Source organism: Chaetura pelagica, unplaced genomic scaffold, assembly GCF_000747805.2.
Source record: "Chaetura pelagica isolate M959 unplaced genomic scaffold, ChaPel_1.0 scaffold147, whole genome shotgun sequence".
NCBI classification, from domain to species: Eukaryota; Metazoa; Chordata; class Aves; order Apodiformes; family Apodidae; genus Chaetura; species Chaetura pelagica.
In genome coordinates this window covers 2,783,861-2,800,254 of record NW_009954194.1, presented here as the reverse complement: position 1 = coordinate 2,800,254, position 16,394 = coordinate 2,783,861, and the positions used below count along the sequence as shown (strand labels likewise).

The window sequence follows — 16,394 nt, the reverse complement described above, 5'->3', positions numbered from 1 at the left end:
TTAGTTCAGCTCAGGGGAATATAGGAAGAATAGGAACTTTGATACAGTTCTGTAGATGTTCCTGCCATTCAGGAATTTATTATTTGCTTCTTGTTTAGCAGGTCTTGTCACCGTGTCATCATGGAGCTCTAACTCTGTATCTATGTATGAGAAAATAGTCATGACCAATGTCATGTTGTGGATCAAATCAAGCCTGGGAGAAGGTAAACTGTGGAATGAGAGATGGAATTAAGATCTAGAATCTTTGTTGAATATTCAGGAAGATCCAAAACAGAGAGTTTTGGTTATCTATTAGCTGTGACACTGACATTCATAATTGCTTTTCTAGCAGTATATTAAAAGGAAAATAATATAAATCTGAATTCTTGTAGGGTTGAGACTCAAAAAAGGCAGACTGAGGACTGGTAAGATCATAGAATCAGAGCATCATAGAATCAGAATTGTTTGGGTTGCAAGGGACCTAAAGGGACCACCACCCCTGCATGGGTAGGGACACCTTCCACCAGACCAAGCTGCTTCAAGAGCCATCCAGCCTGGCCTTAAATGCTTCCAGGGATGGGTCATCCATAACTTCCCTGGGCAGCCTGTGATAGACACTTTGAATGCGTCTCTTTTGTCCAGAGTGACTTTGTACAGAACTTATCCATGTTAGGTAACAGAAAACAAAACCATTACATCTTGTTTAGTCTTTGTAACCTGTTGTCTACTAATTTTATTTTGTATCTATTGTTTATCTAATAAAAGAGGGCTTCTTGCAAAGCTATTCTTCTGATTGATTTGCTGCTTTGTATTCATAAGTGCATAAGGGGTTAACTTTGAACTCTGTTTACAGTGTGTTGGTAATATTGTGTTACATTTATTGCTGATCAACTTCTGGGAAGCACAAATGCCTTTCAATGAGCACTTGTGGCAATTATTGGCTCCCGTAATTTTGAGTAGAACAGGAGTTGAAGAGGCAATAAATGTTGAACCAGGTTGCTACATTCTGAAAAGTATAGCCAGAATAAAATAGCTTATATTAACTCTACTAAGCCAATAATAGTTTTGCTTCAAATGTGCTACCCTAGTCTCCTTGTTCTTCAAAGCAACTTAAGTGTCCTTGAAACTGTAAGCTTTATTGGCAAACTGTAGAATATTCCAGGAATTCAGTATCGATCATTATTAAATATGAGTTGTAGCATTTGAGTGGATTCCCTTTTAAATCTCTACCAAGCAGCTTATACAGCCTTTTAAACTCCAGTAACACTGCTTCAAAAATCACTGATTTCAAAGGCATTTGGAGCGGGGGCAAATTGGGGTAGCAATAAATGTTAGAGTGATACAATTTAAGAGGTGTGATTTATAAGATCTAGAGAAAAGCTGTTTGCTTCCCAAAACATCTTCATAAGGATCCTTTCTTGTTCTATTTTGGAATTTTTCCTGACAACATTAATGTAAGCATGTTTTAAATTACAGTTAGCAGAAAGTATAGCACAAAAAAACTTTCAGCATTGTGTCACTCTTTTTGCAACTAAAGCTTTAAAGATTTTTGTTATACATCATCTGGACATCTGAAATAATGTTGTCAAGGTCTTTCAGATGTTGTTTAAATCCTGCACATGGTTTTTACAGCCAACCAGGGACAACATAATGGAATGTAATTTTTGCAAACAGTACTCTAAATGGTATGGCATGTTGCACTTGTTACTTTTTGTAAGAAAACATAAGGTACATCTTGATAGCAAGTGTATAAGCTCTTAAATGATTTGATGCCAGTTTATTTAGTTGAAAAATTAATTTTCATTCTGTTACTTACCCACAAAAGTCAAGCAAAATAATACTTTGTTTATTTTATGGTACCATTAACTGTAAAATGGTGACTTACGTTTCCTACATTTAATCCTCAGCACAGCAACCAAACTACAACCAGATCTATTCAATTATTCTCAATGATTTAAAGGAGTTACCTCCTGCAAATGTAATATCAATATAAGCACTTCAAAAATATTGAAAAGCTTGATCCTTTCCACAGTTTATCATTTTATTTGCAAACATTTTATATCACTATATTTTATGTAACTGTTTACTTTCTCTGTTGGCTTTATTACAAAAGAACATACTGCTATCTTTAGCTTTACTTAGATAAATCTATAAATTTAATATAAATAATCATCGACCTCACTGCTGCAGCACCTTTTTATTCCTGCCTGCTATTTTATTCTCTTCTTCATTATTTCTCTAAAAACAAGCAGAGGCAGGGCTGTATAACTCCTTTTGTCCTTACATCAAGGTTCATTTAAAGCTACATTTTGCTTTCCTGAATCTTTATTTTTCTCAGTTGACAATCAAGACAAGTGGCCTTAGCACATACTCAGTAACAGCAACACCACCACCAAGACTCAGTGAGACCATATTCCCACAATTTGGACAGAAAAACTATTGAGGTATGCAGTAAATAAAGCCATCTCATTAAAGGAATGAATTTAAATGTCAGTTTGTTGTGAGATAGCTGTTAGTGACCAGTTCTGAAGTTTGTGTTAACTTTCACCTTTGCTCCTTGAGCCAAGCCTACCTTTGATGGTAATGTTATGTGTCAGGAAAAAGCCCTTCTGAGGACACCTCTTGATCTAGATCAAATTGAGGGAAAGTAGTTAGAGATCCTACAGTATCCCTCTAGGCATGTGTCACAACCTGGGTAGGACAAACCAGGGAGATTCAGACTGGAGCCCCTTGCTTTCTAAACTCCTTCAGTGAGGAGCCCAAGTGTGACTGGATCCAACCTTAGTCTCAGACGTGGCCCTTCCAGGGAGAGTGATTAAAATGTCACAGTCTGAGGAAATGCTCAAGTGTCCAATGCCCCTTGATTGGATTAAGGTGAAATGACACCCATGGCCTGTATTTGAATATTAGGTTTAATTTAAACTATAAAAGGAATATAGATACCTGAATTATTATCTCAGGCTGCATGATCATCAAGGCTGACATTTAGATCACGTCATAATACATATATGTTCAAGCAGCACAACCTGAGAAAAAAAATTCTGGTAAGACCTTGAGTTACTAAAAGATTTTAGGACAGAAGAGAGGGAGAGAAAGAGAGAGAATAGGCGAAGAAAAGTTAGATAATAGAAAATCACCAGTCCTGGATCCAGCATTTGGCCAGACAACGGGAGGAAAGTTGGTGTCAGTGAGGCTCCCCAAGCCCACCATTGCAGCCCTCTGTTTTATAGGCCTAGTTACCTTGTTTCACAAGGATGGATGAGCAAGAGTGTTTGAGTTATAAGCCTGAGCAGCTGGAGTGGACCTGTCCTCTCCACCCCTTCCTCCTTATCTCAACATGCAGCCAGGCCATCAGCAGCCATCAGTGTTGTTTCCATCCTCTGGACAGGTCTTTTGGGATGCAAACGAGACTTTATTTAGGGGTTATAGTGGAGCTCTGGCATAAGTGCAGGTCCTGAGGGCAGGTCCCTCACAAGATATTATAGACAGAACAGATTCTCTGTCTTCAGTGAACATCTATATGAATTATATAGTAAGAAAAAAAGATTAAAAAAATGCTTGGCAACTCCACATCCGTATGTCACAGAATCACAGAATTGTTCTGGTTGGAAAATGTCTTTAAGGTCATCCAGTCCAGCCATAGATCATCAGCCTTTAAGATCATCAAGTCCATGTTCTCTTACCTAAACTACAGCTGGCATCTGAGCATGGTCAACTACTCTACTGTATATGAAAGTCTTTCTCAGTTCACCATACCTATCGTGGGAGAGACCTCTCTTTCCACATCAGCATGATCCTTCAGACATGTTTCATTCAATAAAGGGCACTGGCTCTGGTTGCTTCTGCTTTTCAAACTGGATTTAAACCTGTATAGTCAGATTAGAAGCAATTGGTTTTCCTCAGAGATTGTCTGTGGAGGCTAAAAAATTGTTAGAGATGATTAATGGGTGCCTTTCAAAGGTGTTCATACAGTCACCATCTCACTAACCAATCTGTAGTTGTCTGCTTTGTCTTATCACTCTATTGCTTGCTTGCATGAGCAAACTGGCAGTTGTGTGAGCAACAACTGCATATCCTTTTTGGTTTGTTTTGAAGTATGAACTGGAGAGAAGGAAACTTTCCTTTGCATGAAGCATTCATTTAAGGTACTAGAAAAGGCAAATAACCCTGGTAGCTTATTTACTGATAAACAAGCTCCAAGAAAGCCAGAACTAAAAATCTGTTTTCATTCATAAGCTGTATTTCTCTTGTGCTTGACTTACATGTGTCAAAGTATGGGTAATTTAGTAGATTTTTCTAGGCTTATAAAAGAAAAATAACTCGATCCACTACAAATCTTTAGTTTGGGCTGCAGAACACACTAGCAATGAACCATAACTGCTGGGACCGTCTGCATCCTTCTGCTGAGTTTAACTTCATTGTCTTTTTTTGTGATAAACTGTAAAGCAACATATCAAGTTAGCAGATTATTGACTGTTCTGCTGGAAAATTTCTTGAGCAGGCATGATTTTAAATTAGATCTCTAAAAGAGTGAACAAGTCAAATCTGTGCAAGTCAAGTTTACATAGCATGCATTGGAGTGACAGGCAGCAACTGAAAACTGAAATGTGCTTATTTCGGTGGAGAGGATTTTATAAGACATGAGTTGTTTTCATTAACACTTGGAGTCTTGCTAATTTCTACATGATTTCTTGCTTTTTGAAAAATATCTGGCTCTAACCAACTTTGCTATGAAGTTTTAAAGATTTTTGGTTTTGCTGTCATAGAGCTCAAGTAGTTTAAGAAGGATGGTTAAAGTACCTTAGTTTATCCTTTGTTATTATTTTCTGGGACCAGGGAATGATGAGTTTAGTCTCAATTTAATAAAATTTTATTAAAAATAAACACCATTTCAGAAGTGCAGGGAAATTATGGGACAAATACAGATAATTTTTGTTTTCTTCAAGTTCCCCTTAGAGTGATGAAAAGTGTATGAGAACAAAGTGTGTTGTCTCTAATGAACCTGTGTTGATTTGAATGAGTTGAGAGTTTCGTTTCCATCTGGAAAAGTCTAGTGTATGTCTAATATCTATGTATTTTATTTGATGATCTGAGTTTCTTCCATTATTTCACTTATTATTATGCTAAATTCCTGTGATATGAATGCAGTTGTTCTAAAGAAAGTAGAGCTAAGGTAGGTTTCTCCTGAGCTCTAGTTGGTTTTCTTTTTAACTTCTGCTTAAGGAGAAAGCAAGACTTCAGAAGAGGTTCAGCTAAGCGACAGAGAGTTTATCACTGGAGGTGGCACAGACAGAGAAATTATACTCTCTACACTGAAATTATTTTCCTCTAAGTGTTAGTTTCCTCTAAGTGTTAAAGACTAGAATATTTTATTTTCATTACTTCAGTTTGTAGGTATTTAAAAAAGTAGCTTTTTTCTTGTGTTACTGACTCCATGGTTTTGTTGGTTTGGTTTAGTTTTGTTTCAGAAGGTAGAGCCCATTTGACTGAGACAATACTCAGAAAGCCTTCAGAAGGCCATCAGAACCACAGCATTCAAGCCCCTAAAAAGAATCTGGTGTTTTTGAAAATCCCAATGGTTACCTGTCTGCAATTCCAGGTAGAAAAAAAATACCATTAAAAATACATCTCCTACCTGCCAACTTCTCCTTAGACAAATTTACAATGTATCTATTTCTGGCTGAATATACTATTGAAAGGCATTGATTTAAACCACCTTTTCTTTCTTTTTGGGACCATTGGTTAATTCCTTGGCATTTCCATTTTCAGAGCAAAGTGAATTGATACTATACAGTTTACCATGTTGGGCTCTGGTGAATGTGCTTAAAAATAAATCCCTGTTTTACCTACACACTAAAGTTTTTACTTTCCTTATTGGCATTTGGTTTCTTCAAGAAAATAGACTTGTCTGCTTTTTTGTATGACTTTTAAATATAACTTGAATGTCATTCTCCACTGTAACACTGGTTGCATTTCAAGGGTCTTATAAATACTTGCAAGGAATTATATTATGTAAGTATAAATTGTTATCACTGAACTGCAGATATTTCACAGTAGTGGCAGTGACACTTACTTTGAAAGATGTTTAGTCAAGCAATGGCATATCTGCCATAGCATTAGAAATTAGGATAGTGTATTCAATAATAAAATGTGCTGAATGTAGCCATTAACTGAATAATGCATTACAGCAAATCTGCTTCCTTAAAATACTTGGATGATGTATGCTACTGATGGGATATAGAGGGATTGGCTTGAGCACCTCAGTGTTATTCTGCTTTGGTGACTCTAATGAGACCGAGAGTTTCTGACTCTTGCTCTGAATCCACTGACTACCAGTTTTATAGGAGAACTGTCAGCATCACTCTGTAGCAGAAAACAGACTTGCACAGATGCATTTCTTAGAACCATAGAATGCAGGTTGGAAGGGACCTCAAGGATCATCTGGTCCAACCTTTCTAGGTGGAAACATGGTTTACATGTGATGGCACAATACCTTGAACAGTAGAGCTTTTCAGATACATTCCTCATTTGCCAAGTTAAGAACAACTTTTTAGAAACTGATTTTACAAACAAGAAAGGGAAATTTATCAGAGTCATTAATGGTATTTAAAATGTTTTAAGTAGAATTCTTCGCTTGGAGGTATAAAGCAATTCTGGCATTAAATATAGTAGGAAATGCATGTTCAACAGCAAGAGAAAAGGTAGCCTTCCTGCTCTCTCAGTACTTCACAAGATATCATTGCATACTATAATTTGTCTATGGACTTATAATATTATCTCCCTTTTCTCAGATGATTTTATGGAGGGCACTAGGTTTAGTCGGTGTATCTGAGAGCAAAATGAAGTAACAACACTGCTTATAAGGAAAAGATTTTTCCAATTATTAGAATGTTGGTTAAACATAATTAAGAATTGTATATCCTTTCAGAAGAGGAAGGACATTTTTTGGTCATTTTTTTTCTGGTTGGTTGCACCATCATGTATTTAAATGTAAATATGAAGCTGTGACACAGATCCACTGTGAAATTGGCTAAGGGTGGTACTAAAGGTGTCTTCTTCAGAAACAGAAATTATCCTCTATCTTTGTTGGTAGGCAGACAAAGAAATTAAGTATTGAACTGAAAGTAAACAGAACTCATTGAGAGATGAACATTTTGAGACCTGTGAGGAATTCTGCACTTTCCTATAGACAGGCTTAGGATGTCACTTACCACACGCTCCTCCTCACCTGCAATGTTTGAATACTTTTATTTCTAACATCCATGATGAGATAAAAATGAGGTCTGGGCATTAATTTCATTTAAATGTCTTTGTCAAGAGCATTTGTCAGTTGACAAGTTGGTCTGAAGTAGAAGATTCAATGAGTAAAGATAGGTTATGCTGCAAAGTACACAGTGGGGCTGTGGCAGCACAGCAGAAAGCATTCAGTGGCAAAATTTGGATCACCCCCCCACAGTGGCCACAGCCTGTCACTTCTCTAGTTCTCTCTGCATAATCAGCACTTTAAAGCAAATATAAAAAAGGACAACAGATCCCTGACCCAATTCACAAGATAAATGCCCACAAAGTTGTACCAGCCCAAAGGACAGGTAGTACAAAGAGAGAACAGGAATATTTCAAAGTGATGTAATACCTGAAGACTTCTGTAGTTTAACAGACTAATTTTTGGTGGCAGTCTTTGAATGAAAGGCTTTCTCACACTCAAGTCTGCTCAGGATTGCCTGTGTTTGCAGAACTGTGTGTTGACCTGAACCAGAAACCTAATGCAGCTGAAAAAACAGGTTTTATTTTGGTTCTTTTTCAGCTGAATCCACTCCTGTTCTGGCACAACTCTGACTAGTTTCTGTCAAATTAAGAAGTATCTCTGAGTGTTCAACCATGGCTTGCATCTGCTGAAATCTCGTGCTGAATCACTGGTTTGGGGAAAAAGAATTTTAGAGACATCATTCTCTAGCAAGCAGTTATTACTAGACCATCAAACGCAAGAGATGATGGCCTGCCTGCTGAAGAAATGGCAACAATGTTAAAAGCTGAGGTCCTTCAGTTCGTTGGAACAATGCTAAAGCTGTCTCCTGAATAAGGCAATGAAGAGTTTAGCAGCAATATCAGTGTAATGGATTACTGCTGTCTGCACTGGGCACATTGTCCTTCCAGCTGGTTCAGCATAACTGTTTGTAAGGCAAGCAGTAATGTGGGTGGAGAAGAGACTAATTCTACTAAGCCACCTTCTCCTTTATGTTTAACTTGTTATTTCCAGTATACTTGCAGTCAAACAGACCAATTCAAGGCTAGTAACTTAGGGCACATGAGAAGGAAAAGCATCTTTTGGTGATGGATGAGAAGCAGTAAAACTTGCATGCTTGTGATAAGGTGGGATAAGGTGATAAGGGACATACCAGAACTTTGCAGGTCCCCAAAAAGTCTATGGCACTGATTTTAGCCCTGCTCTGAGGTCAGGAAAGGTTTTCCTTTCCACTGTTCTGAGCTGTCAATCCTTGTTCAACTTCATAGACAGTTAATTCAGTTCCTAAAATCCATTTTTCATGCATTGCCCTATTTGTCAGGGGAAGTAAATCCTTTCCTTTATTTACCATGCTTGAAATTTAACTTTTTTTTCCATAAGGCTGCAGAAAAGAAGTTTTTATATGAGTCACAGAAAAGGAGCATTTGAGGCAATTTAATTTTTACATTATTTTCTTTTTAGTTGATTAATGTCTGAGCATTGGCTGACTCAAGTTTATTAAGTATTTAAAAATAGCACTAAGATTTTAACATAATTTGATGTTAAATAATTAACTTAGAAAACTAATGCCAACATCATAAAACCTCATATGCATGATATTCAATATAAAGTTATATTCAGTAATAAATATCTAATGGAATTCATACAACTGAAGCCCACACAAGAATAAGAAAGCTGCCAAAAGTAGTATCATATCCAGTTGGCTTAGTCAGCAAGAAACCAACTGGTCCACAGATGCGCTATTGATTTTCTTTTAATTATTTTTGTTCTAAGCTTCCTTTTTTTTTTTTTTTTTTTTTTCTGTGAGAAAATATCCTCTTTTGCAAGTCTCCTGTCTGCAAAATGTTTAATATGAACTCTTCTCCTCCTGCAGGCTGTAAATCATTTATTCATCAAACCCTTTTATTTGTAGCAGATGGAAAACAGTGCAAATTTAAAAACAGAAAAGGGGAAGATTAGACACTTAGGTGAACAATAAGTCTAATTGCATTATACTGCACTGACTTTTAAAAAAGATCTTAAGGTATGGGAATCAGCTGATACTCAGATGGGTTTGAACACCTGTTCTCTGTTTGGGTGGCACAAAGGAGAGCTGGCAAGAAGCTCTTTTTCCTATGAGTGCTTGTTCATCAGATGTAAGGTTGTGAACATGGGGAATGTGGCTACAATAAGATTTTTCCCCCGTATCCAGTGTTCCCTTACCATCCATATCCAGTGTCCTTGTGTATTTATGTGACTGCCTAGCCCTGGTCCCAGCCAGCATGACAGTCAGAATTGTCTGACTGTTCTGTTTCTGCAGTATGCCCTTTTTTCCCTCTGTTATTCCCCTTGCAGAGGAACACGCATGTTTAGGCAAGAAAATGATAAGACAAAAATAAACAAGACGTGGTATGGTTCCAATTTCTTTTCTTCTAGAACATGCACACACACCTATGTTACTTTTGGTTGAGCTACATTACAGTAAACTTTGTTATCTGACTACATAACATAACTTGCATTCCTGCTCTTTGTAGTTTACACAGGTCACAAGGGGCAGAGGGAAAACCCCATTCCTGCATGGACACAGAGGATGGTTGTTGGATTGTCTCCATTACTTCAAAAGAAATACTGCTACCATTCGTAGCATGGGTAAAAGTCTTGGAATGTTGCCAATAACAAAGCTCCTACTCTAGCAACAAGAAAAAGATGTTCCTTTGATTATACATTTTTATTTACCAAATACATTCAATAAGTACTCACATGTGACAATAGTTCCTCCTGTAATGTAACGATACAGACCAAATGACCTGAATTTTATTCAATTAAAGTTTAAAATATTTCAGACCAAACATATAAAAAGCATATTTTGGACCTCAAAATGCTGTGATTTCCTCTTCATTTGAACAGTATTCTATAAATTGCCATTAGATCATGGAGCTGCTTTCTTATATAGTGTTCATATAATAGTTAATTGTAGGACACGTGCCACAGCAACATACTGGAAAGGAAAGACAAATTTGACAACATTCAGTCATAGGAGATACCCTGAGAAGTTTGTCTGGTGTAAGGAAATTTCTGGTGCAAAATTTCCTCCTTCTGTGACTGAGTGTTATCTGGACTGATTGTGTTGAGTCCTGGAAGCTGGCCTGTTCATTGTTGTTGAAACGTTGTTGATGGAAAACCAAGGAGGGGAGAGCGTGTTAGTTGTTCTGCTGTTCTACTGTGAATACATACAGATTCCTGTTTCTGTAACCCTCATCCAAATTAAACAAAGAAGAATTTTGCCATTCACTCCAGAACAGTCCTTTGTTCAAGCCAATGTCCCTTCATAATTAATGCTGAGTTGTATTGCAGTTTTTTTTTATACTGAGATCTCTCATGCATGTGCTGTTTTGGGTTTGGATCTTAAACAGTGTTTTTGGAAACCATAATGTCAATAGCTAGTGGAAAGATGATGTCATTATGATGGTATTATTAACTTTGAAGTTAATTGAATACATTGCTTCCATAGACAACACAAAGTGATATCCAAGCCAAAAACTTCACATACCTTATCATTAGAAAATAAAGTATTCTCAGACCAATGAGACCAGCTGTTCCTCTGCATCCAGCTGCTCCCCACCCTGACTTGCATATTTTATATACCCCAGAAGACATTTAAAATCTGCAGCATCACCGTAGAGTTTATTGCACTATTAATTTAAAATCTGCATCAACTGTTGTGTGGTAGTTAAGTAGAATATTTACTGTGAAAGGGTTCTTGTTGCAAGAAAAGAGTACTGCTTTCCTTTACTAATATTCTAGGAGATACAAATGCAATACAAGGTTTTTCACTCATAAGAGTGCATGGCTTCCCCCTGTAACTGGCCTTTCCAATGCAATTGCACAGTGCAGGAATTAGCATTGAACATACAATCCTTCCAGTGTAACTAGGCATTCAGGCAGAATCATATAAAGTTACTGGATTAAGAATGAGAAAGTAAGAATATTACAGCTATAGGGACACATATTTGCAATTATTTCAGGTGTTATATACCTAGTAGCAAGTTCAACACACTTTGTTGGCCTGTTAGTTTAACACTTTTGCCTTATTGTACTTTTCATTGCTTTATTACTGTGTTAGAGAACATCTACTAATACACTCCTGCAAAATTTCATTCACATTGTGTGCTAAATTGGGACTTTCATGTTACAGACTTTGAAAAGGAGAAAGGAGATGGGATATTCCTCTGGCAAATAGTTTTCATATAGAGCACCCTTGTGGGATGCATGTATGAACCTTCTTAAATGTCTGGCCAGCCATTCTAACTAAAGCAGAAGAAAGATCCATGGAAGTATGCCTTACTCCATCGTAGTTTTCTTTAGACATTTGAAATCTGTGTGGATGAAAACTGGGAATGTTCCAAAACAATGTTGATTTATTCAAGCACCATAGATGTTATTTCATGCACAACATCAGGAAAAAGGTACAAGGAATAGCAAAGCACATATAAAAGGATCTTACAAAACGAGAGCAGATGTAGCAATATTCTTGATTAATAACTTTTGTGTCTTTTTTTTCCTCTAGGAAACTTCATTCCCTTTCCTTACTCTTTCAGCAGTGTTCATTGGATAATCATTGTAGTTTAAACTTTGTCCCCTGCAGGTACAATATCTGGTTTTCAAAGACACACACTAATCCATGGTCCATCCATGGTCTATCCCAGCAAAGGGCAAGACTTTGTCCTGCAGAGCCACCCTGATTACTGACTTGATTGGGATTTCTTTCTGTACACAAGGGGAGTGGTAGGCTTTGAATTGGAGATAGAATTCTCATAAAGTGTTATATAATATTTACATGAGTGATCACAGTCTTGGCTAGTTGCCCAGAGGAAACAAGACTCTGGAACACCAAAGTGGTTGTACTTTAAGCCTGAGATGGTAGATTTTTACAGAAATAAATACCTGTATTACACAACACTGGAAAGGAATTTTAGACTTTTTTTTTTTCTTCTTCTTTTTTCTTTTATGAATAGCTATGGCATGACTTCAGAGCTTACTGTTAACGTTTCCACAGTCCCAATTGGAATATTCTTCAGTCTCTTTTACTCTCTCTTCACTTTCTTCTGTTGGCTTTTGCTGTTTAGCACTTTTTCAGAAATATTCTAGCAAGTATCTTTAAACACAGTGGTGCACGTGTGGAAAGTGGATGGTGCTCTTGTTAAACTGAGAATTGATACTCAGAATCCTAGCTTTAAGTATTGTAACCCTTGAACATAGTGCATTTATGGTGGGTAAATATTACTGTTATTATTAGTGTGATTTATTGTCCATCACCATCATAGCTACTGGACAGCTGGCTGTGCAACCTCCAGGATAAGGCATTGTGCAATCATGCCATCCTGCACAACATGTACAGAGTTGGTAGGACATGCTGTCTGTGGGCCCTTTGAACTCTGAGTCTATGGGATTACTCATGTGAGTTTCTGCTTTACAATGCAACAATGTGGTTCCTTCACCTCCTGGTCCTACAGAGAACATGCTATGAAGTCCTAACACTAACATAGAAATAGTGACCCAATGGTCACTACTACAACACTACTACTACAATGGGTCTACTTCTCTTTCTACAGACAAGCCATATTGTGCCAGGGGGAGAAAGCAGGGGGAACATGTTCATGTGTTCTTGCTTAATGACAGGAAAGTTACCAGTATTAGTAGCACTATACATCTAAAATTATTCTCTCTACCAACATTAGGTGTCAATATTGGTCTAGCGCCCACAGTTCAACACAGGCCTTAGACTGCCCTGTGTGACCCTTTGCAGGTGAACTTGATGTATCTCAGCCACTCTGTCCTCCTCTGGCTCCTGGTCACATACCCTGGTAGCATTTTTACTTTCTCAGCAAAAAGCGGTGACTGTAGTGGTCGTAGTCTGGGACTGTAGGGAGGCTCTAGTGAAATGAGACTGTACTAAAGCAGGAAGCCTTTCATCTGAGCCAAAATCACTTAGGTCCAGATGGCTCCTGCAGATACCACACAAGCAAGGAATTGGGATAGTAATGGAAACACAAAACAATACTGCCCTGCCTTATACAAAGCTCCTTGTATTTCTCTTTTCTAAAACTTTAACATTATTTTATTTGACATTATTGCCACTAGGAGCTTTCTCTCCTTGTTATAGATTGGTCAGCAATGGATCATGAAGGTACAAGCAAACAACTGCTTTTCAATCTATCGAGTGGGCTACAGCTGAATTCTGAATTATTAAGTGGAATTTAAGCAAAGAGTTGAACCCTCAATTCTGGTCTTCCAAACAAGAAACTGATGAACAAAAGAGAAAGGAAAGATGCAATTCAGAAAATATTTTATTGAGTACAACAACATTTCATTGTAGGCTTTCGTTGAAGGTCTGCTTTATAAAACACCACCAACAACCTCTCTGAGGTTGAATACAGCTTGGGCAGGTGCACAAGGAGTGGGAGAGAGAGGGACAGCATCTGCAAATTTTCATGCAAGCAGCATAATATAGGATATTTGCATCCAGACAGTACCTTGCCATAGTGCCCAAGTTTGCACCATCTCACCAGAAAAAAATGAATGCACCTACATTTGAATTTTATAAAGTATTGTAACAATCAGTTACAAGTTAAAATTCACAGGGTGTTGCCATTGCACATTTGATGAGCCAACTCAAGATCATAAAAGGAAAATCAGAATTTCAGAATGAAAATACTGTAGTAAGCCTTATGTGGAAACTCCAGAAATTGATGTCTAACAAGTCATCATAACTACTGTAGACAAGATGCCATTTTAACCAATGCACTAGCATCTAACTTCCATTTTTAGCAGATGGAATATGATAAAAGTTCCTGGAATTATGATTACACAACACACAAGTCTAATCAAGACTTGGCATCATGGTTCTTGGAAAGAGATTTAATGAACAGTAGTCCACAGTTGCATGAAAGCACCTTATAGAAGCACTCAACTTATAGAAAATAGCCTCTAAATGGGGTACAAATGTGGTAACATTAACTAAGTTACTGCTTTTTAGAATGCAGATCAACTACTTTTCTGGTGTATTTGTTTTCAATGATGGCAAAGCATAGGTGTGCTATAAAATGTAGGAACAGTCATAAGCAACCTTGAAAATGTCCCTATATTGCTTAAATTCTTCTGTCTTCCTTTATGAAGTATATATACATTCAGAGACTGTAGGAATTTCTCAGGTTGACCATATTTCTGCAGCTAATGCCAGATTTTATGAGCTGGTCCCCACAGAATCTTTAAATGTCTGCCATGAAACCTGCACTGTACTGCCAAAAAATTTGAGGAGCACTTTTTATGACATTAAATACAAAGGTAAATACAGCAGTTAATATGTCTTATTACAGAGACTTCTACCATCCCTTGGGTGAGCATATCCCAGTGTCTATAAGTACCACCACTTTATCAGGAAATCATTTTATAAAGCGGGATGGAACAATTTGCTAACTACAACGGTATTTCCAAATGAAATTATTAACCCACACTTTAAAGCAAGAAAAATGGACATATAAAGTTTAGCATATTCATCAGCAATTAGAGGAGAAAGTCCAGAGTAGTCCAGAAAGGCCAAAGTATTCAAATAATTCTGAAGGGTTGTGTTGAAATGAATTTCTTATTTATTAAAAAGACAATGCATTCTCAAGAGAGCATATTCTGCAGTGAAATAATTTAGTTTCTTCATATAGACACATCATACACAATGCTAACAACCATGAAAAACAATACAAAATGCTTTCAAATTTAAGAAGTAGAAAAATATAACTAGTATATATGGCAATTGTGAATCTAATACTGTACAGAAGTATTTATGGATTTTACAAATAAATTATATCTTAAATGCCCTTTTAAAAATCTCTAAATGTACACCAGAACACAGGTTCTGTATCTTGCCACTAACTTGCCACAATTGAGTGCCAGTCAAATGTTCTGCCCACAAGCTCAAAAAATTTCTTGTTGGGTTCATGGAAATACTCGTGCAACTTCTCGAGTAACCACGTATCTACTTGTGGGTGTGCTCGTCCTTTTGACTCATGTAAACAACGCTCCCTACCACTGTCCCTTAGGCAGTAGAAGCCTTTAGTTTTATTAAAATAAAAGTTTGAAGCATTTATCTGCGGTGTCAACTTCAAAAATCTCTCTACCTTCTCTATTTCTGGGAAGGGATCTTTGATTAGTTTATCCCCGTCTACGATGTGGATATGATCCAGGGGGAAATACTTCAGCCAGTTTTGCATGTGAATGTAGTACAAGCTTCTGTTTATTGCCTTGTAGTCCACATTGAGTTTGCCATCTTTGATGAGGAATTGTTCAATGGATGGATACGGCTTGTGCTTCTGCATGTGATTATAGAACACTTGGGTGTAATCTGATAGTACTCTCTCACTTGGGTCTCTTAAAATAAGGAGCAGTCTCATTGAATGGTTCATGTTATAAACTCTTTCAGGCACTTTAGGTGATGTGAAATATGCTGGAGTTTTTTCCACGGTGATCTGATGGGGATAAGAGAATGGCATTTGATTAATGTACCACTGCAATCCATTTCTGTAATGATCTTCCCAGTCAAAGAAGTGAACTTCACTTTCTGCTGCTGCAATATCTGGATGGAGACTCAACATCTCTAACAAAGCTCTTGTTCCACCTTTTCTCACTCCAATAATGATAGTCTGTGGCAGCTGCCTGCATGATCCATTAGAATGAATTACTTCCTTGAAGTCATTTTTTTGAGATGTTTTCTTTAAAAGCTCTCTCTGAACAGACTGAGAAGTCTCAGCCTTCAAATGTATAGCAGGTCTGGAAGGCACTATCTGAGGTTGAACAACAAGCAACACAGCTCCCAGCAGAAAAGCTGCCATGACAGAAATTCTTAGTCTGGTTTCACTCAAGTAGGCAATGGGGCATAGAGTGATTTCCACCAAGAACAACCTTTAAAAGTTGTTTTTGTTTTGCTGAGTAAACATGTATTTCTCAAACAGAAACTTTGCTGAAAAAGGGAAAAGGAAAAAGAAAAGAAACACGTTATTTTATACTTGGACATATTACTATAAAAGCAACACTGCAAGTTGGGTTTCTTTGCTTTCCCAACTCTAGATCCCAAGCTCATAGATCATTTGGTATAATTAAATTATTTAAGACAGGCACATATAATAATGCCATGAGAAAATGA

General features: G+C 37.2%; 1 protein-coding gene across 1 annotated transcript; it reads right to left on the bottom strand.

Annotated features, from left to right (window-relative positions):
• Positions 1-14,882: 14,882 nt before the first annotated feature.
• HS3ST1 (heparan sulfate (glucosamine) 3-O-sulfotransferase 1) lies at positions 14,883-16,129 on the bottom strand. The gene has a single exon (XM_010003102.1). It carries the CDS (start codon positions 16,081-16,083, stop codon positions 15,124-15,126), a length of 960 nt encoding a protein of 319 aa, XP_010001404.1. The 5' UTR covers positions 16,084-16,129; the 3' UTR covers positions 14,883-15,123.
• Positions 16,130-16,394: the final 265 nt, after the last annotated feature.